The sequence below is a fragment of the Heloderma suspectum genome, chromosome 7 (assembly GCF_057233095.1).
Source record: "Heloderma suspectum isolate Gila_16-S chromosome 7, 16-S_ref, whole genome shotgun sequence".
In the NCBI taxonomy this organism is placed as follows: Eukaryota; Metazoa; Chordata; class Lepidosauria; order Squamata; family Helodermatidae; genus Heloderma; species Heloderma suspectum.
Window position 1 is genome coordinate 1,766,929 of NC_139464.1, and position 23,871 is coordinate 1,790,799.

At 52.2% G+C, this 23,871-nt stretch overlaps 1 protein-coding gene across 4 annotated transcripts; it reads right to left on the reverse strand.

Annotated features, from left to right (window-relative positions):
* Positions 1-1,244: 1,244 nt before the first annotated feature.
* Positions 1,245-23,859, reverse strand: RBM28 (RNA binding motif protein 28). Of its 4 annotated transcripts, none has more exons than XM_084808781.1 (19): positions 23,651-23,859; positions 22,006-22,158; positions 21,168-21,262; positions 20,656-20,731; positions 20,168-20,260; positions 19,424-19,498; positions 18,701-18,815; positions 15,132-15,325; positions 14,428-14,506; positions 13,886-13,995; positions 13,227-13,300; positions 12,943-13,078; positions 9,979-10,043; positions 7,798-7,956; positions 6,122-6,271; positions 5,481-5,555; positions 4,289-4,662; positions 3,586-3,685; positions 1,245-3,385 (listed from the first exon to the last, which is right to left on the reverse strand). In XM_084808781.1, the coding sequence occupies exons 1-19, from the start codon at positions 23,817-23,819 to the stop codon at positions 3,245-3,247; spliced, it is 2,433 nt and encodes an 810-aa protein (XP_084664907.1). In that variant the 5' UTR covers positions 23,820-23,859; the 3' UTR covers positions 1,245-3,244. The 4 variants fall into 4 exon arrangements, with proteins under 4 accessions (XP_084664907.1, XP_084664905.1, XP_084664906.1 ...); XM_084808779.1 differs by having other exon boundaries at positions 4,289-4,665; XM_084808780.1 differs by having other exon boundaries at positions 14,428-14,509.
* Positions 23,860-23,871: the final 12 nt, after the last annotated feature.

The following is a 23,871-nucleotide window of genomic DNA, read 5'->3' on the forward strand; positions in this document are numbered from 1 at the left end:
AACAGAGGCAAATGCCTGGTTTTATGTGGGCCTGTAATGTGAGAGATGTCTTTCTGATGAAACCTTGCAGGAGGATAAAAGAGCTTCTGAAACAGCCTTTCCTAAATTAGCCCCCTTGGCTACGAGGAGGAATCCCACCCTCTGGTGGAATGAAGCCTGTGGCTGTGACTCAGAAGATAGGAAATAATGTCCGAGTGTGTGTACTAGGAGTTTGGTGAAAAGGGAAGTTTTTGTGCATTGGGCTCACGGGATGATCAGAAGTACTAAGCAAGAGCTGGAGACAGTATCAAGGGCATTGCAGACTTTGCAAGTTGTATGTGGGCAAATTAGGAAAGTGAGTTGTGGCATGAGGAGCAGAGAGCAAAGCTTGCAGTACCTCATTCCAGAAAGCAGCATGTTTGCTACAGCAGTTGCCCACTGAGTATTTGAACATTTTACTTGGCTTATGATTTGGTTTGGAGGGAGGACGGGAGAAAGATGAGATACAGGCATGTATTGGAATAATCAAAGTAGTAAAGTTGCCTCTAGTCCAGACTTGTAATAGGCATATAGCTTTAATGTTTTGCATAGAAGCTATGACAGGGGTGCTTAATGCTAGGCAAGTGGCTTATTTATTTATTGCATTTCTATACTGCCCAGCAGCCAAAGCTGTCTGGGAGGTTATTTGGATAGGCCATGATTATTGAATGCACCTGGAGCAGTTTTCAGGAAGGATGTTAGCATCAGTGTCAGGCAGAAAGTAGAGCAGGACCAACTGAGAGATCCCTGGGTGTTTGCAGTTGATCACTTCGCAATAGCAAGTATAGAACAGCAGGTATACAAGAAGCCACCTTCAGCTATGGGCGACCTTGTTCTAGCTGCTTCTCTCTCAGCCTCAGTTGTTCCTCACCTGTAAAATCAGACTATTGACTGGTTGCCTTTGACTAGATTTTTGTCAAGCTCTGTGAGCAAGTTTGACTTTGTTAGATCTGGAGTGACTCAGATGTAGAGTTCTACTTGCTTTCACAGGTCATCCACCTGTATAGCTCATGAAGTGAAGCTGGTAATCAGTTCTGTTCCCGGCACCAGCTCTGGTTGGTGGACTCTGGCCAGGAAAAAACAACGTAGCTCCTGCAAGGCTGACGTCTGCCCAGCTCTGCCTTATATCATGTTCTGCACTTGGAAATGAGGAACACAACCGTGTAACAAGGAATCCCTAATAGCAATTTTTCTGTTAAGTCACTGAAAAGGCAGGCAAGATGATGTTAAGGTAGGATTAGTTAAAAAGGTTTTATTTCTCAATTCTTTTTAAACTTGAGAACCACTACTAAAATTAACAGAGGACCATTTCGGACATTGGTTTAGTTCTGTACATGAGCTTCTGGCTTGCATGCTATCTCCTCCCTGACATGTGCCAGAGGAGGAGTTCTGAAGCATCCACATTTGGCTTTAGCTCAGGGAACTCTTACTGAACAAGCCAGGATTAGAAGACCCTCTTTGATCCCAGCATGGTTACACTAGACAATAGTTCTGACATAACAGGGAACTCTGATTTAAAACTGGAAGCTTTTGATCACCTCCTCTTGCACTTGAAATTTTGAAATAATTTGGGGAGGGGGGTGTTTTTCAGAGGTTTTTTTTTTCTTCCAATGTCACAATCAGGACACCCGAGTCTGAAGTGAAGGTAAAGAAAACCCACACGCTGGCTTCTGACAAAGACAGACATCACCTGCCTTTTGGGCTGCAGAACTGGGATGGAGGTGGAGAAGAATGGGCAAGATACACACAGTGCTGACTGCAATGCACCAGTTTTGGCCCCCAATCATCAGGGCCTGGGGCCACTCTCAGTGAAACCACATAACCCAGACGGAAACGTGGCTGAATGCAGATTATTGTCTTAGCTGGACTGATGTCCTTATAGGTAGCTAGGGAGACTGGATTGGATCCACCCACATATAGGAGCGGAGCGAAGTCCAGTAGCTACAAGGTAGAGCTTGGAGCATTCTGAGCCCCACCAGGTCCCACCTTACCCCTTCTGGTATCCTAGGAGAAGTTAAAACGATGGACGCACACAGAAGCTCCCCAGCCAATGCGGGCAGCCTCTTCTCCCCCCCACAGGGCCTTGCGTGCGCCCCCCTGCCAGGCCCACAACCTCCACAAACAGGCCCTCCAGAGCCCCTTCCTGCTGATGGGTGGCAAACTTCTGTGAGCGTGTGTCTCAGAATACAGCAGCTGGCATGGAAGCATAACCAACTGCACAGACAGTTGCTGCAATCCCCCTTGTGTACTGTGTTTATTTCAAAAAGTATATTTAAGGTATCAGTATTCTGCCTCATCACGCCGGCTTGACACGGTTTACAATATAATTGCAATGAATAAAAAAAGTAAACGATGAAAACCAGACCAGTAAAAACAGTCACCACTTGGGACCATGAGCTCTTGGAGGGAGCAAGGGAATGAAGCCATCGGGCCCCGCTGTGGCAGCTCTCAGGACTGGCTGATGCGAGAGTGCCGAGCCTCGGCTGAAGCTCACTGAAGCTGTGCAAGGGAGACCACTGCTTCCCAAGGCTCTGTTTCCAAAAAGGCCTTTTGGAGAAAGACCTGTTAGAAATTATTTCAGTACTGCAATGATGCCCTGTGGCCAGACCCTCCCGCTTGGCCCTCCCCCACTTCTTGCCCCAAGGGGAGGGGGCTGGGAGGACACCAGAGCTCCAGAGGAGCCTCTCCTCAGCCCCCAGCCACAGGGCCAGCCCGACCCTGCCCCACGAGCAAGGGGGCAGGGACAGAAGACTGCGTGGGCCGAGGCCCATGAGGTCTCAGGGCCACCCCCTTCCAACAGGCCACCCCACTGCTGCAGCAGAGAGCAGGGCAACAGGCCTCTGGAAGGGGCGGGGCAAGGCAGCCTCTGCGCCCTGAGGAGCACAGCACAGCGCTGCCTTTGGGCCAAAGAGGCTGTTCCAATCTGACCAGACCAGCACTAGGAGATCCGTCCTCCTGGGCCAGCAGAGGCCTCCCCTGGCTTGAGAGCTTCCGGGCTGGCTGTGCCCTCCTCCTTGCACAAAGACTTGCAAAGCACCGCCCAAAGGCGCGTGTCCACGCGGAATGCGCGGAGAGTGCCTGAAGGCGGCTGCCCCGGGGAAGAGCCCGGCGCTCCAGGTGGCTCCCTCCGCCTCGCCAAGTCAAGAAGTCCAAGACGCCAGAGGCTGAGGAAGGACTGCCTCTCCTTGGGCCCGAGGACTGCCAGCTGGTCCCCTTGCAGAGCAACTCAACTCTCAAACCATTTGCCCCCCTTGGCTGGCAGAGCACTCTTGCTGGGGCCAAGGATCTTGCGCTTGTATTGCTCCACCAGCTGCTCAAAATGGGCCTCTGCCTGGCTGCGTCCCGCCTGCCGCCTCTTCTTGGGCACCTGTGGGAGGAACCAGCACATCAGCACCCGCGCTGGGGAGGAGCGCTTCAGCACGCTGGAAGCGGAGGTGGAGCCGCAGCAGTTGCAGCGGCTTTTGTTTGAGCAAGGCAAACTCAGCCTGCCAAGAACAGGTGCGAGCCAGGGGACAGCGAAGTTACTGGGCCACTGCCTGCCCCAGCGGGATAGTCCGGCCAACTCACCTGCTTCAGCACTACATGCCGCTTTTCCTGCTGCGGTGACTTGCTCAGGGGCGCCGGCCTCTTTGTGGGGGGCAGCCTGACTTTGCCCTTATCACGCTTCCTGCCAGGGGAGACATTGCTTAGAGTCACAAGAGTGGCGGTGCCAGCGCCCTTTTCCAGGCTCCTTCTCCCACCTGTCTGCCACAGGCAGGAATTGTCTGTGCCAGGCACTGCTGTTTCTCAGCAGATACCCCTTCCCCCAAGAGGCGGCACAGAGATGTTCCCCCTCTGCCATACAGACATGCCTCCCTCTACTTTGACCCATGGACACCACCACATTCCAGGGGCTGGGCCGAAGCTACGGCACCCTGACCCAGAACGGGCTCTGCATTGCCGGGGTGGGCACAGAGGTGAAGCTGAACAGGAGAGTCTTAAGGAGAACAGAAGGGGCTTGCTAGATGCAGAAGCAGGGGAGCAGCAAGGCAGAACTGGAGTGGGGAGATAGAGCAGATGCACTAGTGGCACATGACAAGCCCGCAAGGGAAGCCGAGGCAGGAAACAAGGACAGGAGGGCAAGGATTTCCGAGGCTGGCGCCGGGGGCAGGCAGCAGGAGGGACGGCAGCATGCTTCCCGCCTGCCCCCTGCCATCTGGGTCCCAGGCACTCTTCCGTGCCATAGTGCTGGAAGAACCACCCCTTCCTTGCTCCTCCCCCTTGCCACTACCTGATCTTGGGTCCCCGGTGGGAGGGCAGAGCCAGGACCATGCGCCGCTTCTTGCCATCTGGCAGCTCCACCTGCTCCACCTCTGCACGTGTCCGGAACCCCGACCAGGACGCAGTGCCTGTGGTGGGATGAAGGCTCAGAGGCGGCGGCTGGGCTGCTGGCAGGTTCCTGGGCCGCTTCTTGGGGCGGTTCTTCTGCACCGCAGGGTCCAGTGGATCCTTGCATCCGGGAGGGGCCTTGCCCGCTCTTGTCCTTGGAGGCGTCTTTTGCCCCTTGGCCCCAAGGGCAGGTATTTCAGGGCCCCCAGGCTCTCTGGTGCTAGCTGTTGGCCCCTTGCCCACCAGCCCCTTGGCTGCTTGCTTCTGTCTCAGCTTCTGCTGCACAAGAGAGAGGAAGGGTCATCCCAGTGCAACAACCCAGGGAGCCCCAAGGAGGGGTGGAACAGGCTCCCCACTTCACAGACACCTGGCTGAAATACCATTAAGGACGTTCAGGGTGTGACCACTGTTGTGCCAAGAGTCGAACTTCTGCAGCTTAAACAGTTGCAGCAAAGGTGTGCCAGCTCAGTCTGCTGTATCTCTTGTGTACTCCTAATCAACAGAGGTGGCCAACACAGAGCACTGAAACCCAGTTCCCTGGCTGGGAGGAAGGCACTGATCAGCATTTGCTCAGGCAGGCTTCTGGGACTGCACGTGTGTTTTCAAGCTCATCTCCAAAGCCATAAGGGCTAGAAGTTTGGTTTTCTTTCAAATTTAAATGGCAGTCGAGATGCCCAGGACCCAAATTTTGCAGTTGCATGGCGAGATCTTTGTGGATGTGCAGAATCCTGGCAGTATAAGGGAGAAGACTTCAAGGCAGCTAGTTCTGCCTGCAGGCCATGGCCCAGGAGCCAGATGGCACCAGCCCCCATTTCTTCAAACTGGTCTACATTCACCAGGGGACTTGCCACAAAATGTCCCCAAGAGGCTGCAAGGTCTCAAAGGCCTGTGTGCTCCAAGGGTGAAGTCACAGCAGAGCCCTTGCCAGAAACCTGTGAGCACAGCTGTAAAAAGCCCCCCAAATTCTCACACTAGGCCTGTGAAGAAGGGAGCCCCCCTCTCCACCCAGTACAGACCAGTTCAGCCATAATTTCCCCTTTGCCGCCCAGCTCTGCGAGCATGGGGGGGGGGTTCACCACAGAACAGTCTCTTACCAGGCTGCGCTGAGCACGCTGCTCCTTCAGCTTCAGCTTCCGCCGATCCTCCAGGGAGAATTCCACAATGGGCCGCTGCGGAGACAAATAGAGCTGAATCACCAGCACCGAGTTCCACCCGAAAGCAACAGCCGAGAAAGCTCCTCGTGGCACCCAGGCTGGCCTCTCCCTCCCACGAGGAGCGAAGGCCAGCCAGCAACCTGCGAGCGCAGGCACAGCTGGGAACAGCAACCCCGTCTCTGGGAGAGCCGTGGGGAGGAGAACCACTTCCACCCCAGGGTGTGAGATGCCAGCACTTCCCCTTCCAGGCTGATGCCTGGAATTCACAGGGGTGGAAAAGGACACAGGAAACGGCCAAATCCCAGGGCAGGCTGATTGCTCGTCCACCCTGGTGCCGTTGAGAAAGCCTTTTCCAGGACCAGTTACCTGATCCATCGTTTTAACCAGAGAGCCCACAAATGAACCTGGGACCTCCTAAGATGAGAGGCAAGTGCTCCACCACTGAGTGGCAGTCTCTCTGCCAGAGACTGGGAGAGGAACGGGAAAGACAGCCACTGCCCAGCCTTCCACTCTGTGAGGCTCAATCATACACGCGCAACTGCGCAGCAGCCTCCGCTTGGAAGGTGTGCTGGGGGACCCACCTTTTGGTCCCCGAAGAGCTGGGGGTTATTGTTGACGTGGCGGAGGGCTGCCAGCGCATGCTCATGCTCCTGGAACTCCACGAAGGCGTAGCCCAGGGACTGGCCCCGGCCCTTCCCGGCAGGCGCCTTCAGGCCCCGCATCACGCGGCTCTGCAGAGACGGAAGGCAGAAGCTCAGCAGAGGCGAGGGTGGGCAGGGCGCCAGCAGCCTCAGGGCACATGGATGGCCAGAGGCCAAGCACTGCAGCCCACCGCAGGGGAGCCAGGGCCTCCAGCCCAACATGGAAAAACAGTGGTCTTCAGCAGGTCTGTGTCTTGAAGAAACTGAATTACCCCCTTCCAAGGTGAATTATTTATTTATTTTATTTATTATTAAATTTATTAATCGCCCATCTGGCTGGTCACCCAGCCACTCTGGGCGATGTACAACATACAATAAAACAGTTTAAAACAATAAAATTCTACCATAAAAACACTTTCTAAAATACCCTAACCCACCCCAAATGCCTGCCTGAACAACCACGTTTTTAATGCACAACGGAAGCTCATTAAAGATTAAATTAGATAAGGATGTGGGGAAAGCACATCTGACTATTTTAGGCTTTGGGTTTTTTTAAAAAATAAATGTAAGTTACTTTAAATTGAATCGATTGGACAGTGTCAAGGGTGAGGGAGAATTCCAGTGGCCATGCGGGAGGCGGGGGGAACACTCTAGTGGTCTGCTCAGCACTCCCCCCCGCCCCAGTAGCTACGGTCTTAGAATCATAGAACCATAGAAGAGTAGGGTTGGAAGGGGCCTACAAGGCCATCGAGTCCAACACCTGCTCAATGCAGGAATCCAAGTCAGAGCATCCCTGACAGATGGCTATCCAGCCTCGTCTTGAATGCCTCCAGTGTGGGAGAGCCCACCGCCTCCCTAGGGAATTGGTTCCACTGTCGTATTGCTCTAACAGTCAGGAGGTTTTCCTGATGTGCAGCCGGAATCTGGCTTCCCGTAACTTGAGCCCATTATTCCGTGTCCTGCACTCTGGGATGACTGAGAAGAGATCCTGGCCTTCCTCCCTGTGACAACCTTTCAGGCACTTGAAGAGCGCTATCCTTTCTCCCCTCAGTCTTCTCTTCTCAGCGCTAAACATGCCCAGTACTTTCAGTCTCTCCTCATAGGGCTTTGTTTCCACTCCCCTGAACATCTTCTGGGCTCCTGCCTCTCCAAGCACATCTGTTCCTATCAACCCCTCCCAATCTGTCTTCCCCTTTCCCCAACCCTGCCCAAGTGTTCCATCTTCTTCACTTCTGGAACAGAGAAGCAGGGTAAGACCACAGAAATAAGAGATCCCACAGCAAAAGGGAAGAGAAAAAGTGGTACTAGTGAACTCTGCTTCAAAGGCACTGCACACGGGAAGTGGCAGTGCTTGGAGACCCCCCACCCCACACCCTTCCATCAGCCCCAGAGGTGGAATTAATTCCATGGATTCAAGAATTAGCTTTGCCACCTAGTCTGCAGCTTTGGCTGCAGCCACCAGGTGTTGCTGGTAAATTGTAATAGGAGGGAGAAGGACCTCTGGCTCTCTGGCTGGCAAACGGCACAGGCTGGTCACCACTCTGTGGCCCCTGGGCCACCTGTAGAAATGCAGCCCAGGCAGGCAGGCAGCCACACGTGGCCAGCCCAAGGCTCACCTCCTTGACCCGCACGCCGGCCATGCCGGGTACAGCCTGGACCATCAGTTTCCGGAGCTGAGCATCATCGACACTCTTGGGCAGATTGTGGATGCAGAGCCTTGTGCGAGACACAAAGATGTTCTGATCCTTCAGCTTGTGCCGCTTCAGCTCCTCGAACTGAAAGAGGGAGACGGTGGTCACAGCTTTGCAGGGCAGAGGGGAGGGCACATGCAGAACTGCCTGTGGGTCAAGGCCCAAGAGGCCGGATCGGAAGTGCAGACGCTCGTCTGACACGCGTCTTACTTTGACCAGTGCCCAAGACACCTCTCGTGAGCACTGCCTCCCCACACCCAACTTTGGCTCTTCCCCTCTGAGTTTTCCTGAACAACAGCCAAACAAGGGCCCAAGGCCAACCCCAACTCCACTGCAACATGCTGGCTTGGGGGCAGCACCACTGCTGCCGCTCCGAAAGGAGCAGAGCAAGCGAGATGTCCCTGCTCAACTCATCAGCCTCGCTGCTCTCAAAGGGCACCTGTGGGCTCACCAATGGGGGGCTCACCAATGGGGGGCTCACCAATGGGGGGCTCACCAATGGGGGGCTCACCAATGGGGGGCTCACCAATGGGGGGCTACACTGGCCTGATGCCAGGTGACAGATGCCCTTGCCCAGCACCAAGCTATCCCCCCTTGCAAGGTCATGGGGGAGAGACCGGAATCCCCCCTCATCCCCATAGAGCGTTCTTAAAATGAGGAAATGACCAAGCAAGGAGGCAGGCTGCAGCTCAGGGGCGGAGCCCCCGCTGTGCACACAGAAGGCCCTGCTCAGATCCCCGGCAGCTCCAGGCAGGGCTGGGAAAAAACCCACCTGAAAGCCTGGAGAGCTGCCGCCGTCAGTTCACGCTGACAATACGGAGTGAGATGGGCCCAGGTGGGTCTGACTCAGGATCAGGCAGCTGCTTCCTACGACACCAGTCACACTCCCTTCCTCCCTCCCCTCCCGCTTACTTGGGAGTAAGGCCTGTTGAACACGGTGGGACTTCCAGTGCAATCCTGCACTTGAGGGGTTGTAGCTCAGTGGCAGAGCCCCTGCTCTGCATGCCAAAGGTCCCAGGTTCAATGCCTGGCTTGCCCAGGTGGGACAAGGAAAGAATCCTGCCTGAACCCCTGGACTGCCACGGCCGGCCCATGCCAACACTGGGCTGGATGGACCAAGGGTCTGACTCGGTATAAGGCAACTTCCGATGTCCAAGATTGGAATCCAGGCCCCAGATAGATGAACTGGACCGCCCGTTCATGACATTCCCTAGCCTGGGTCACTTGAGCTCCAAGAGTGGACAGCACTCATGGGAGTTTGTTCCCCACAAAGCAATGCTGAACATGCAACACAGCTAATGAGAGACAAAGCATCTTGCTTCCCATGAGGCTCTGAGCAGAACGGAAGGCCCCGACAGAAAAGCGAGTGCCAGCTGGAGGGAGGAGGCCACCCTGCGCGCCAGATTTGGCCTACTTCGCACAGGAGCGCTCTCCCAGCCTGCGGAAAGGAAAGGAGTAGCAGTTTCCTTGAAGTGATGCAGCACCTTAACCAAGCTCATCAGAATTCAGCCCTGGATGCTCCACAAGGCAAGACCATATATTCAGAAGGGTCACCTCTCCCCTCGCCCCCAGTTCAGCAAGAGGGCTTGTACAATTATGCCTGGTGTGGGCAAAGGGGACAACAAGAGGCTTTCCCCCCTCTCTCATAATACTAGAACCCAGTGGGATCATCCAATGAAGCTGAGTGTCGGGAGTTTCAGGACAGGAAAAAGGAAAGACTTCTTCACACTGCACATAGTTAAACAGTAGGATTCAACAAGGCTATCAATGGCTACTAGCCATGGTACCTATATGCTACCCCCAAGGTGAGAGAAGAATGCCTCTGAAAACCAGTCACTGGGGAACAACAGTGGGAGAGGGACACTGTGCTCCTGCGCCTGCTTGGGGGTTTCCCTTGGGCATCTGGCTGCCCACCATGAGAACTACTGGTCCAATCCAGCATGGCGGTTCTTAGGTTCTTCAGGAGAGCTGGATCAGGAACTCCGCTGCATAGGCAGCAGGCAGGCAACAGCACACACACAGGTGCCCAAGTCACTCTGCTGGCTGAGGAGCCTGAGGGTGAAGTTGACCCACACACACCCATACACGGAAGGCGCGCTGACTCACCCGTGCCCTCTTGGCTAGGTCGGCAGCGCTCACACCTTCAGCAGCTTTTGTGCCAGCGCGGATCACTGCAGAGAATAAAGGCACATCAAGGCTTTGCCAAAGAGTGTAAGGAGAGTGGAGTGAGAGACGGTTCTATAGGGGAAGCTCCATCTCCACTTGCTGGACTAGCACAGCCCCCGCCCCCTAACCACCAGCCTTGAACAGCTGGCCCTGCCTCCTCCAGAGACTCCGCAAAGCCGCCATGCCCCTCGGGCACTTCGCTCATCTTCCTGGGTGTTATTAACCAAATTGCACACACAGACTTGACCCAGACCCCAAAATTATCAAGAAACACCGCACACACACATCACAGTGCTATCTACCAAAGGAGGCTCAGAAGCTCTTTTGCCTCCAAGGAGGAGGAGGAATGTTATCGCTGCAGAGCAGCCAATGGCCGGGGGAGGCACCGTGATGTCTTCTTGCCATCAGAAAGTGGCTCAGTTCAGAGGGCGTCTTCTGCAGATCTCCACTATCACACCAGGACAACAAGTGACAGTTTACGTAAGTTTCCCAAACCACTTTGGCTTTGAAAGAGGAAAAGAGACGAACCTTAGCCCCAAATACTCCTGGCCCAAGTCGATGGAGGCAGGCTGCGCAGCCCTTCGCAAGAGGGCTGCCAACTTTATTTAGCTGACAGGAAGCCAGACGAGCAGAGCTGATGGGACAACCGACAAATTGGCCCTTCTCCGGAACAGCCTCTAAGCAACTTTGGAGACTGATTATAAGTGACTGGAGCAGGTTTCACAAAGTCCTGAACAGGCTTGCCAGCTGCCAGTCCATTTCCAGCTGCTGGTGCCAAAACCCTCTACAGTGGGGGACCAGGCTATCTGGGAGACCAGCTACTCCCATGTGAACTGCCTAAATGCAAAGGTGGTCTTCTGGGGCCCATCTTCGGGTGTGCCACTGTTGGGAAGCTGGGCAAGTGGCTGGCGAGAGGAGGAAGGGGGCCTTCTCAAACAGACAGGCACCCTGTCTAGTTTAATGATAGCTTTATCCTACCTCACAGCTTTGAACAGATAAAACAGTAGAAAAACATGAATAGAGCTGTATTTGTAGTAAACAGTAAAACAGGTTTCGAAAACATTTTGAAGGCCTGAGCAAATAAAAGGGTCATCATCTGGTGTTGAAAAGTCATGCAACTTGGTATCAGGCAAGCCCTGGGGCCAGAACTGAGAAAGCCCTTCCTCCTGTTGCCACTGGTCTGGTTTTAATGCTTGTTCGTTAGCTGCCCTAGGAGTTACAGAACTGAAAGGCAGGCTAGAGGCTTTAAAAACAATATAAGCGGGTTAAGGTTTGCTTGCTTGCTGCCAGTGCCACGGGGCGGGCTCCCATTTGCATTCCCAGCCAAGGGAGTTATAGTTGCATGCACATGCACAAGGGGAGAAGGAGAAGAGACCCGCCAGAACTCTGCACATAGAAGCCCCACACTCGCTCAACCATGTGTGAAGGAACAGAAATGTCTTATAATTCTGTATATAGTGTGGATGTTAAAGGATTAATTTCTCTGTATGTGCTGAAACAAAAAGGTTAATAGTGCAGGCAGTTGCCAGTATGTTTACAAAGCAGAGGAGCAGACAGGAAGTTCAGCTGCATGTCAGGAGCCTTGCTCAGCTCTTGTGTGCACAAGTATGTGTTCTGAGAGAAAGATAGGCTTCTGTCTACAAAATGTAGAGATGTTTGCAAGGAGCTCATCAGAAGAAATTTGGGGCAAGGGTGAGTCTTCCTGATTGGTCAGGAGTTACAAGAGCACCAGCAAGCTTTAACTTATAAAATGTTGGGGCCCCAAAAAAGAGTTTGGAGATGTTGTGAAGGCTGAAAGAATGTAGAAGAAGGCTGAAAGCAAGAGGAAGGTTGGAAGGAAAGAAGAATCAGAAAGAAAATCAGAGCGCTGCTTTTGGGAGAAGTTGAATGCTGGGAAGAAGGTGAGTGCTTAGAAAAGCTGAGAACTCTTGGCGGCAGATATTGCTGGGAAGAATTTAGAGAAAATCGGGACAAAGTCTAGTTAGGAATTAGCTGGATGGTTATTTTTTTTACCCTTTTGCTCTTGTGTGGTTTTTTTTTGGGGGGGGGACATGTTGTAACTTTCCAGATGTTAAAAACTTTTCCCTCATAATACTTTTTCAGTAAACTTTTAAAATTTTGTTGTTTGTTTGTCCTTGTGGACTCTTCTCTTGTTGGATTACCCACCCCATGGCTAAAAACCAAACCTCATAGTACTTAGATGCATTTACAAGAGACCCAGAAGATTTTAAGGCTGCTTGGTGGAGGCAGCTGGGAAAAATAAGAGATGGCCACCTAGTGGTAGTGGAAAAATACCAGGAAGGGAAGGACGAACGGGGGGGGGGGGGGGGATTTTATTTGGCCTGGTCTCCCTTCCACTCACGGGCCAGAGTGCAACTGGTCCCGTTATATCATGCTAATAGGATGGTGTGTATAACCACAACTAATTGATAGACAGATGGAGCAAGTGAAATGGCATGACATACTCCATGGTACAATGAACAATGGTGTGGAAGTGCCTTCAGGCATTGCGCTGGCTTGCTGTGCTTACTTTATACCAAGGATCGGCTGGTCACAAGGACCCTCCAGGGGAAGTCCATATGCACAGCCTGTGCTAGCCAGAGAACCAGGCCTATCCCCAGGTCTCTTCTACTGTCCTTTCCACCACCACTCACACAAGCCACCAGGGCTCTCGCCCTGGAGACCCTATTTCCTCACAATGCCACACCCATGCAGCAACTTGACACGGTGACCACAACAGAGGTGGGGGCTGTCCCTGCAAGTGTCAGGTGCATGGGACAGGCTGTGACCATCACAGCAGGAGGTCAGAGGACAGGCAGACCTGTCCCAGTCTCATTCCTCCCATGAGGCACTCAGTGGTCTTCCTACAGCCCCTAACCAGTTCATTCTGCACTACCTACTCACAGCCTTCACGTGCCAGGTAGAGGTTCCGGGTGCCGGTAGGTTTCTTCACCTTCTTGCTTCGCAGTTGCTGGGCTTCCTCACGGCTGACTGCAAGGTCCACCCGGAGGCGACGGCCACCCAGATGGAGCCCTCCACCCTTCCAGGAAGGAGGAGGAGACCAATGAGAAACACAGACAGGAGAAGAAGCAATGGCCAGCAGGGATCCTAAACCCAGACCCAGCCAATCCTGGCAGAGCTAGAGGGGCAACAAGCCTCCCCCACCGTCCCCCTACAACAGTCCTCACCTCACTCTCATCTTGAGCCTTCTGCAGACACTTCTGGGCACCTTCCTGGGTCAAGAACTGGGCAAAGGCACAGCCTGGGGAGCGAGAGATGCAGGGTTATCCAAAAGAACAGCGGGGAGGAGCCGCTCTGAAGAGAGAACACAGGCACAACACTGGCGCCTGCAGGGCACGGCTGAGGCTTGCAGGTAAAGAAACTGGGCTGGGGAGGCAGGCCAAGGGTCTGTGCCACACCTCTGGCTGGTCATCACCATGGGCACAGCATTTCCAAGACGCACCCACCATTCTGGGTGCTTTAAAAAGGAGAGCAGGAGACAAAGAAACCATTCAGTATTACAGCGTTTGTCCTCACAATGACCCTGTGAGGTGGGCTGCTACTATTCCCATTCCACAACTGAGGCATGGAAGCAGAGCAGGCGTGACTTGCCCACGGCCATGTGTCTGTAACAGCGGCAGGCAACCTGGTGCCCTCCAGATGATTGGAGTCCAACCCCATAATCCCTGACCATTGGCCATGCTGGGGGTGATGGGAATCACAGTCCAAGAGATCTGGAGGGCACCAGGCAGCCTACCCTGGGTCTGTAGCAAAGGTGGCCCTGAACCCATGCCTCCCAGTTCTACCCCACTCCTCAGATACTGTGCTATGCTGGCACAGCCATTACCTCTGGAGTGCTCCGTGTCCGGATGCAGCACTATCCGCACATACTTGAGATCCCCCAGCTGCTCCAGCAGTCCCTCCAGCTCCTCCTCTTCAGTATCAAAGGACAGATTCCTGGGGGCAAGCAGAGGACGTGTGAGGAAGAGGATGTGTGAGAAAGGGGCCGCCGGCTGCCCACCCCCCATGCTCACAGCCCCTGGCAGCATGATGGGCGCAGCAGGCCAGCCGAAGCCTGGCTCGCACAATCCTCTTGCAGCCAGAAAGCGTAGAAATGGGCCCTTGGCGGGGAGATACCAGGGTGCCTTGTCGGGCCCTCAGCCCCCCCAGAGCAGTTCCCGCCCAGCCACCAGCAGAGCTGCGCCCAGCATCACTGGGGCAGGGCCTTGACCACGCACACCAAGCAGCCTCCGACAGGCGAGAGCACGCATGCCGGACCACCGCTTTAACTCGGCTCCTTCGAATGGGAACAGAGCAATCCAGCCGCTCCCTGGCTTTTCTCCCGAGATGGTGTGGAGCCCCCCGCCTGAGCCAGAGCCCCAAACCCACCTGATGAAGACAGTCCTTCCTTCACTGACGTCTGACGGAAGCGTCTTCCGGCTCTTCTTCAGCTTGGAGGGGGCCGCATCTTCTGAAACGGAGAGAGCCGGGGAGCCCGCTAGGCCAGGCCTGCAGGTGTTCTCCGGAGGCACCTTACGCCCTCTGGAGATCACACTCCACCACCGTCACAAGCAGGGCAGCTGGGTTCCCCGTGCCCCCAGGCCCCCCGCAGGGACCCTGGGGCCGTCTGTCTCAGCAGATCGAGGCAGGGAGCCAGTTCCAGGAGGAGGTCATGAAACTGCCCCGAGGCTAACTCCACCCCCTTGCCAAAACCCTCCACAGAAGCGTAGTTTGACCCCCATCCCCCGCAAAGCCCTTGAGGCTGTCACATACCAGCTGCTGGACATGTGCCAGCAGCCACTAGATGGAGGTAGCAGAGGCCTATCGTAGGCTATTAGCCGCGACAGCAACACCGGGCCTCCACATGCAGGGGCAGTTCTTCTCTGAATACCAAATGCTGTGAGAGAGCTGTTGCTTCTCACAAGCCCCCAAACAAAGCATCTGCCTGGCCACTAGGGAAACAGGAGGCCGGGCTAAACAGCCCTTTGGCTCACTCCAAAAGGGCTCTCCTTCTGGTCCCCTGAGGTACTGGCCTTTACGAGTATACAGCACCCAGCCTCCAACATCCAGCCCCTCAGAAATACTACACCAACCTCCTCCTCCTTCCTCCTCGGAGCCCTCTTCCTCTTCACTGTCTCCTGCACCTTCATCAGAGCTCCGGGTCTCATCAAGTTCCTCCTCCTCTTCCTCCACCTTGGCTTTACCATGGCACTCCCTCCTACTGCATTCCTCTTCCTCCTCCTCCTCTTCCTCACTATCCCCAGGTGGGATTTGGTGCTCAAGGTACCTGCGAGTGGGACCATGCAAACAGAGTGATCAGCCGTAGGCAACTGTATTCGGAGTGGCATTTCTCCAGCTTACGAAATCTCAATGCCTGCCTGATTTGGGCAAAGGGAGGAACTCAGAAACAGTCACACAGCTGACCATTTGCCCCAAATGAGAAATGATTCTCTCTCAGCATAAAGTGTAGCTTGTGCCACATTTTTATGGCATCACCTGCCACAAATACTCTTCTTGCCAGAAACAAACTCATTTCCTTGTCAGCTGCACCATCCTCTAGAGCAGAGCTTTCCAAACTGTGTGTCGCGACACATTAGTGTGTCGCCGGCAGTGTGTAGGTGTGTCGCGCGAAAACTGTGCGGAAGGGCACCGCGGAGTTCCTTACTCACGTTTGCTTCGCTTGGTCCCTCCCCCGGAACTTCCTAAAGCAGCTAATGTTAAAGCAGCTTAGCTGCTAAGGCTTAGGTGCGTTAACATTCGCTGCTTTAGGATCACGTGGCATCTTGATGCAGGACGCACGTGATTGGCGGTGTTGGGAGTGGTACGGCGAGGAGTGTGGAAACGCTGGCTGCACGAGGAGTGTGGAAACGCTGGCTGCACGAGGAGTGTGGAGAATTCCAAGTTAGCAGAGCAATTAGTCGAGCAATTTGCAATCAGCTCGGGCGAGTGGCTTCCCCACGTCCTCGGTGCGGCTGCAGGGCAGCGGGGGAGAACAACGGCCCGCTGGACGCCCCCAGAGCAGGGAGGGCTGCACCGCGCAGGCGAGGAGCTTCGAGCCTGCGCTCCCCAGAAAGGTAGAGGCGCGGGGCGAAGAGAGGGGAAGGGAGGCACTGCCCTGGGAGCAGAGCTCGGCCGACACTGGCGCGGAGAACTGGCAGCAGCCACCAGCCCTGCGTGGTTTCAGGCGTGCCCTTCGTGGACTTCTGGCCAAAGTACCACACAGGTGGAAACGCCACCTGGGACTGCACCGAGTGGGCCGTCCACCATCTTGGCCAGTCAGAATGGAGCTCAGTTGATTTCTGCCATTTATTTTTATTTTTACTCTGCTGTAATTGTGGATTAACCACCCACTGGCAGTGTACCACCGGAGAGTGCTGGAACTGGAATCTGGACATAGGCATTGCAAATATTTACAGCAGTATAGCCTTGTAGTGAGACATATATATTTACTCCATTTTTGTTGGACTTTTGCTTCTCTACTTCATGTGTTTTTGCAGCTGAGCTCCTACCTAGGCCTATGCGTCCTAATATGTATTATAAATACTTTAGTTAATTTTGTTTATTTTTCACATTTTCTCCTGGTCCTGATTCCTATCTTTATCTCACTTTATCGCTGTGGGAGTGGAGCGCAGGTGCTGTTATTTTCATAAGAAAAAACAGAGAAAGATAAGCACTAAAAACATGAAAGTATGGTACCAAATAAATTAAAGTGTCATTTTACCTCAAAACACTGTCATTTGTCAGAAAAACCAGTAGGATACTTTACTGAGCTTTCAAAATCAATAAAGAAGCAGTCTGCATCATTCACAAAGAGAATGAAGACATCAGAGAAAGCTCAAAAGGCAAGTTACTTGGTTGCTCAAATAATTGCCAAAAACAAGGACCCACATGCTATTGCCGACACCACCATAAAGGAATCTTGCTGTGCTATTGTTCAAACAATGTTTGGGCCCGAATTTGAGATAGAAGTTAATAAAATCCCTTTGGCAGATAACACAATCAGAAGACGTATTCAAGACATGTCTGATGACATTAAGCAGCAAATGAAGGATATTTTTCAAGATGATAACATGATCTTTACATTGCAATTAGATGAAGCAACAGATGTCAGTGGGTTAGCACAATTATTGGTTTTTATATGCTTCATTCATACTGACAGAATTATTGAGCAATTCTTGTGTTGTCTAGAACTTCCAATTAGAACTAGAGGTGAAGATATATTTAAAACTTTTGATTGCTTCATGAAGGAAAATAATTTGCAATGGTTAAATTGTGTAGGAATATGCACAGATGGCGCACCCTCAATGGTTGGTTCAACAAAAGGTTTTATAGCTTTAGCAAAGAAAGAGAATGAAAATCTTATAATTACTCATTGCTTTTTACATCGCGAAGCACTAGTCGCACAAACCATTGGAAATGAATTAAGAAAAGTTTTGGACAAAGTGGTTCAAATGGTCAATTACATTAAAAGTAGACCTCTTCAATCAAGATTATTTGCTCATATTTGTGAAGACATGGGGGCAAGGTTTAAAAAGCTTCTACTACACACAGAAGTTCGTTGGCTCTCAAGAGGTCGAGTGCTTTGTCGTGTATATGAATTGAGGGAAATGATGCTTAAACTTTTTGAGGAAAATCAGCAGAATGAATTCTGCGATCTAATTCAAAGCAAACTTCGGTGCACAAAATTGGCATATCTTGCTGACATATTTGAACATTTGAATAAAATAAACACCAGTATGCAAGGAAAAGGAGAAAATATCTTAACAGCGGTAGATAAAATTTGTGCTATGAGAGACAAAATAGCAATTTGGAAAAGGAAAGTGAAAGAAGGAAATTTTGAAATGTTTTCCAAAACTGCTGAGTGCCAGCTAAAATGTGATATCAGCTCGCTAACTGTTGACCATTTAACATTGCTTGGAGAGAAAGTTCATCATTACTTCCCAAATGTTGAAATCCAAGACTATGATTGGATCAGAAATCCATTTCTTTCAACTGCAATGAGGAATTTTTCACTTATAGAAGAATTAGCTGACATAAAAAATGATCGAAATCTGTTAATGATGCATGAACAGGGTGACTTAGACAGCTTTTGGATTCACATTTCAAAAATGCATCCAAACATAGCTAAAAAAGCGTTAAAAATTCTTCTGTAGTTTTGTACTACATACATTTGTGAAGTATCCTTTTCAATGATGGCAAACTTAAAGACACTGAAACGTGGAAGCTTAAAAATGCTTGATGACGAAATGCGAGTGTCTTTATCTAATATTCCACCAAATATTGAAAACCTGTGTTCATCCCATCAACCTCATACATCCCATTAAAATGGTAAGTAGTTATTGGTGTTGTTCAACTTTTTTAAATTCTTGCACATATTTACATACTGTTACTCATAAATGACAACAATGTATGTTATTATCTTACAAATCATATATTTTTAAAAATATAAATGAAAGGTTTTCATGAGATATGTTGTATCCCCATACATTTCGTTATTACAATTTATGTATGTGTCCATATCTCTTATAACGGGTTAGTTTAACCTCCGGTTTGCTAGTAAAACTGAGTTACTGTGTCACGAAATGATGCATGTCTAAAAAGTGTGTCACCAGCACAAAAAGTTTGGAAAGCTCTGCTCTAGAGCAAGCCCCTTGCTGCTTACCTGCCCTGCCTCACTGGCTCAGCAGACCCCAACCTTTCTTCTTCGTTGTCATCGTCATCACCACCACTGACTGAGCCCTCCTGCTGGGCCTTGCAGAGTTTCTTTTTCTGAATCCCTGGGGGAAGTCACAAGAAACATGAGAAGATGCCTCTGACCAGTTTCACCCACCCAAGAGAGGCCTCCACCCCATCACGCTTTTATAGGTTTCCCAGGGAAGCCCTCCCTCTGACAACAACCAAGACCAGCTTTCAGGGAAAAAACCACCCCAAGGAAGGCCATGTGAAAAGACCCCAAATGGCCCACACAGCACAGCAACAGGACGCCTGAAGAAAACAGGGCCTCAGTCACAAAGTCTGAGTCAAGAACAGGGCCTCAGTCACAAAGTCTGAGCTGGCCTCGGGCCACCATGCCTCAACTGCAGAGCTGGGCAGAGACACTGTCATGCATGTGGGTGGAGAATGCCATTTCTAATGGCTCAGCGCCACACAGCCTCTGGCTACAAAGGGGCTGGAAAAATGGCTTCCCGCTTCCTCTCTCTCCCTCATGCTGTAACAGGGCAAAGTACAGGGGGCAAGGAGAAGCCTTCGGTCACTCAGCTGGCAGCTTTGCATTCAAAAGCAAACCACTCCCCACCCACACACTGCATGGAGAGACCAGGAGCACGGCACTGCCTGCCTAAGAATGCCCAGTGCGGCAGGAGTCCTCATGCCCCAAACCACTCACCAGCAGGAGACGCTGCAGCCTGCATCGCTTGGTACTTATCCCGGGCCACCGCCCAGTCCACAGCCACGGGGCGCGCTGTGGAAGGAAAAGGAAGCGCTGAGGCTGGCATGATTCAGAGTCTATGTATGCAGAGTTCCCATGACGTGATACTCATGAGCGTGGAGAAGTAGAAGTCGGACATTTCACAGAGCCTCACCGACAGAGCACCTGAAATTCTACTCAGCCGTTCACCTTGGCTCATGAGATTTTGAAAGCTCACTTGCGTTCAAGCCTATCGGTGCAGCCTCAGGGCTAGAAGCCTACTTTACAAAATAGACACATCCCAAAGGTGAGAGTCTCGGGATGCAGAATCCTATGAAACAAGGAAGCCGCCTCATACCAAGTTAGACCCTGGGTCCATCTAGGCCAGCATTGTCGACACTGACTGGCAGCCATGGCTCTCCAGGCTTTCAAGTAGGATTCCTTCCTAGTCGTACTTGCAGATGCTGGGGACTGAACCTGGGACCTTCCACAGGCAAAGCAGGGCTCTCCCAGAGCCACAGCCCTCTCTATGCTTTCCTGGAACTGAAGAATGTGCACATTCCTGGGCAGTGCAGCAAACTCTTCATCTGAAGCAGGTCCCAAGCTGCCACCTCGTATCACTCTCCAAACACCCCAAACACAAGAAGAGAGGGGTTGGCTTGGAATCACCATGGTAGGTAGAAGGCATTTCCTTGACCCTTTTTTAAAAGCCACCAGACTCACCCTTGATCTCCTTCATGTTCATTCCCTTCAGAGCCTTCCCTGCTTCCAGCACGTTCCTGAACTGCACAAAGGCAAAGCCTCGCATCTTTCCATCTGAAAGGGAGGATTACACTCAGAAGCTCCCTCCATCGCCATCTTTAGAGCTTGACCCAAAGCATCTTTTCACTGCTCTGGAACACCAGAGACTGAAGCAATGAGAGGCTGATCTGCCTACATGTTTGTCCAGCAAATCAGAGGGTGGAGCAAGCTGACAGAGTCAACAACACTGGCAAGACTTGGAGCTTTCAGCGCACCTCACTCCCCCTCTTGAAACCGCCAGTCATGAAAACATGGGTGGGGTTCTTACCTCCAACTCACGGAATGTATTGTTCCAACGGGAAACACAGCGCTCCATGAATAACTCGAGGTAATTCAGCATAGGTGTGCCGCTAAAAAGTGTTCATTCCCCAGTGATGGAAAAGGACGGATGTTGCCCTACCCAGCCATACCTGGTTTTCTGGGAAGGGTTGCTTCCAGTACAGTGCCAAATGGAGAAAACGCCATCTTCAGATCATCGTCTGTGCACTAGGGAGAGAAGAAATGAAACCAATGGCAGAAGCCATTGAAATGTAATGTAATCAGTCAATAAGAATTCCCCATCAAATCCAGTGAGACCCCTCAGGCCAGACCCAGCTGGGCTGTTCCTACATTCTGTGAGTTCACTGTGCTCCCCAGTAAGAATCTAAAAGGTTGTCTTGTGGCCCCTAATGCTGCTTCATTCTGAGCACCTAAACTGAGCAATTATCTATAATTCCCATCATAACCAGTGCAGAAACAGCAGAGGCAAGGTAGAAAACACAAGGAATCTCACAGAGGAGCGCTGCAGTCCTGCCACTCCATTGCAATGACCCAGCTCCATCATACATGACAGCAAGAGGCTGGGGTCACTCAGAAACAGGATCCCAGTTCCAGCAGCCTCACCTGTTAAGAAGAAGGAGACTCCCCTGCCCTTGGCTCATACCTTGAAACTCAGATTGCGGACAATCAGCCTGGCTTTCTTTGGGGCTCCTTTTGTCCGCTGGGGCTTCTGCACTTGCTGGGGGGCTTCAGAGGCACCTGGAACCAAAGAGCCAATCAAATGGGGCTTGGCAGGGCCAATAACACTTTAAGAACACAGCAGAGGAAACAACACTAAACATGAGATAACCTCCAACAGAGTCCTGAAGACACAGGAAAAGATTCCTGCTACCAAATCTGAAACAAAAGTGAAAACTGGGCCTCCTTGGCACCTTCTTGCTTTGCAAGCAGAGTCAGCCAAAACTGGTAAAGGCATGACTGGAGACAGAGCTAGGGTAAGGAATGGTTGACTACTCAGTCAGATCCACCAGTCCTTCCCTTAGTACTTGTAATATTTCACCCCAAACAAGTACATTGAAAACCCATCCAGAAGGAAACCCCACAACCTTGCTAGGCAGTTTGCTCCATTGCTGAATTACTCTTGTACCTGGGAACTTCTTCCTAACATAAGTAGCTTCTTGAACTTTTTTCAGTGAGCAGAGGGAACAATTGTTATCTCTCTTTTGTTCCAAGATCCATCTAAATTTTTTTTTAATTGTCCACAAATTATCAGGGAATCAAAGTTCATCTTCTAGGCCACAAGCATCCAGAGGAAAAACAAAACATGGCACAGAGGTTTCCTTGTGAACGCTAGAAACCACAAGGAGGCACATGTTGCATCAGAGCAAACACATGCAAATACATTTTCCTAACTACCTCGAAGCTCAGCAATGGCACCATTTGGAAATGCCAACAGCAGCACACAGTAAGCCTCTCCCACACCTACAGACCCCCAGGCTTACCTCTGTTCTTCTTCCCTTTCTGCCGTGGCTTTGGATTAGCAAGTGTCACGTTGATCTTGTGGTTCCCAAAACTGGTGATCTCCTGGATGGCTCTCTGAGCATCCTCTGACAAGGAGAAAGTGACAAAGCCGAACCCACGACAGGTCTCGTTGCCTATCAAGCAGATTTTCAGGCATAGAGCAAAGGTTAGCAACTTTGCCAGGGAACAAGACATCACCAAAAGATGGAGAAATCCAGTCTGCTGCCATCCCTCCCACAACCTGTAATTTAAGAGTGATAAACTTTTGGGGGGCTTTTTAGGTAGGATAGTTAGAATTGTACAAATATTCTAAACGTGGTTTCATCCTAGCGAGTGTTTTGTACTTTCAAGGAGATTCCACCACAGCTTTACATCACCTGGTTCTAATTGGTGACTTGTGATTAATAGATATTAAGATAAAACTCTCCAGTGTTCCTGTTGAACTCAATTACTGAGATGGTAAAAGAGGGGCAAAGGAATTGGCCTCTTCTCTTTCAATGCATGCCAGCAGGGTTTTGGAGAGCCACAAGTTGGCCATTCCTGCCTAATCCATGTTAGCAAATGCAAGCAGGAAAGTAGGAGAGAGTTGTTCAACTGGTGTCCTCCATGTGGAGTGGCAGAGTGTGATCTGGTGTACACAGAGGCAGCTACCACAGTGAATATCAACAGGAGCTATAGGAAGATTCCCTGCTGCAGATGAAAATGGGGACATAAATAGTAGAAACACCCCTATTCTGGTACTACAATCACCATGTGAGCCCTTCAGTTATACTACTGCACATTGCAGAAGGCTCTGCAGCATTCATTTATGCTACCACAGGGAGAGAGCAATCCTATGACCTGCTGGACACTGTCTAGCGGGCCATAGGATATGCTCTTTTCCGGGAACTGACCTCGGAAGACAGGTGCAGAACTACTGAAAATGGGCAGAACGGGGGGGGGGGGAGTTCCAGGGCAGGGAGAGCAGAGCTGCACGGCCCTCCACCACTAGACAAAAAAGAGCAAGGCAGGAGAGGCGTGAACAATCCCCCCCCCCCCATGCCTCTCCTGCCTTGCTTTGGATAGGCGGTCGCCTCCAAGGTCAGAGGCGGCCACAGATCTACTTAGGATTGCGCCCTAAACTTCATTTACTTTCCACAGCAGAGTAAACTTCTCTTACTCTAAAGCTTAACCAAAAGCTTTTTAGTAATGTAAAATAATCATTTACACTACCACATTCTGCCCTCGCACTAATTTAGAAACAAACCAGGAGGCTGCTGTTTTTCAAAATATTCCAGCCCAAAATACACTTCAGGCAGTGCAGGCCGCGAACCATCAGGCTGCAGGCCGCCTCCGCCCGAGCAGCGGCACTTGCAGGGACGCGCTCTGGAGCCAGGATGCGCCCGCCCGCCTGGCCCAGGGGCCCTGCTGGGAAGGGGCTGGCCCCAGGGGGGCACGAACAGCGGCCGCACCGACGACGCGCCCGAGGGCAGGGCGAGGCCGGCCTGGCGGGCCCTGCCGGCCCACGCCCGGAGGGGGCTCCTCGCCCGGAAGGGTCCAGCCGCCCTCCTCAGGCGCGGCCCCGCCAATGCCCAGGAGAGGGGGCTCTGCGCCGCCCCTCCGGCCACGCGCCGCCCGCCCGCTCACCGGGCTCGGTGACGGCCACAGCCCGCCGGACCGGCCCCGCCCGGCCAAACTCGCGCTCCAGGTCCGGGCCGCGGGCCGCGGGGGGCAGGCCCCGCACCAGCACCGTCCTCCCGGCGCCCGCCGCCGCCGGCGCCCCCCGAGCACGCCGCGCGGCCCCGGGCGGCGCCATCTTGCGCCGCGCTCGAAGACGCGGCCGGAAGCGCGGAAGGGGCTCTCGCGCT

Coding starts and splice junctions, on each gene's coding strand:
- RBM28 (XM_084808778.1), bottom strand. CDS start 23,819: ATGGCGCCGCCCGGGGCCGCGCGGCGTGCTCGGGGGGCGCCGGCGGCG. Junction 13,996..14,427: donor GGAAGGACTGTCTTCATCAG/GTGGGTTTGGGG, acceptor GCTTGCCCCCAG/GAATCTGTCCTTTGATACTG. Junction 13,301..13,885: donor GGACACGGAGCACTCCAGAG/GTAATGGCTGTG, acceptor CTCGCTCCCCAG/GCTGTGCCTTTGCCCAGTTC.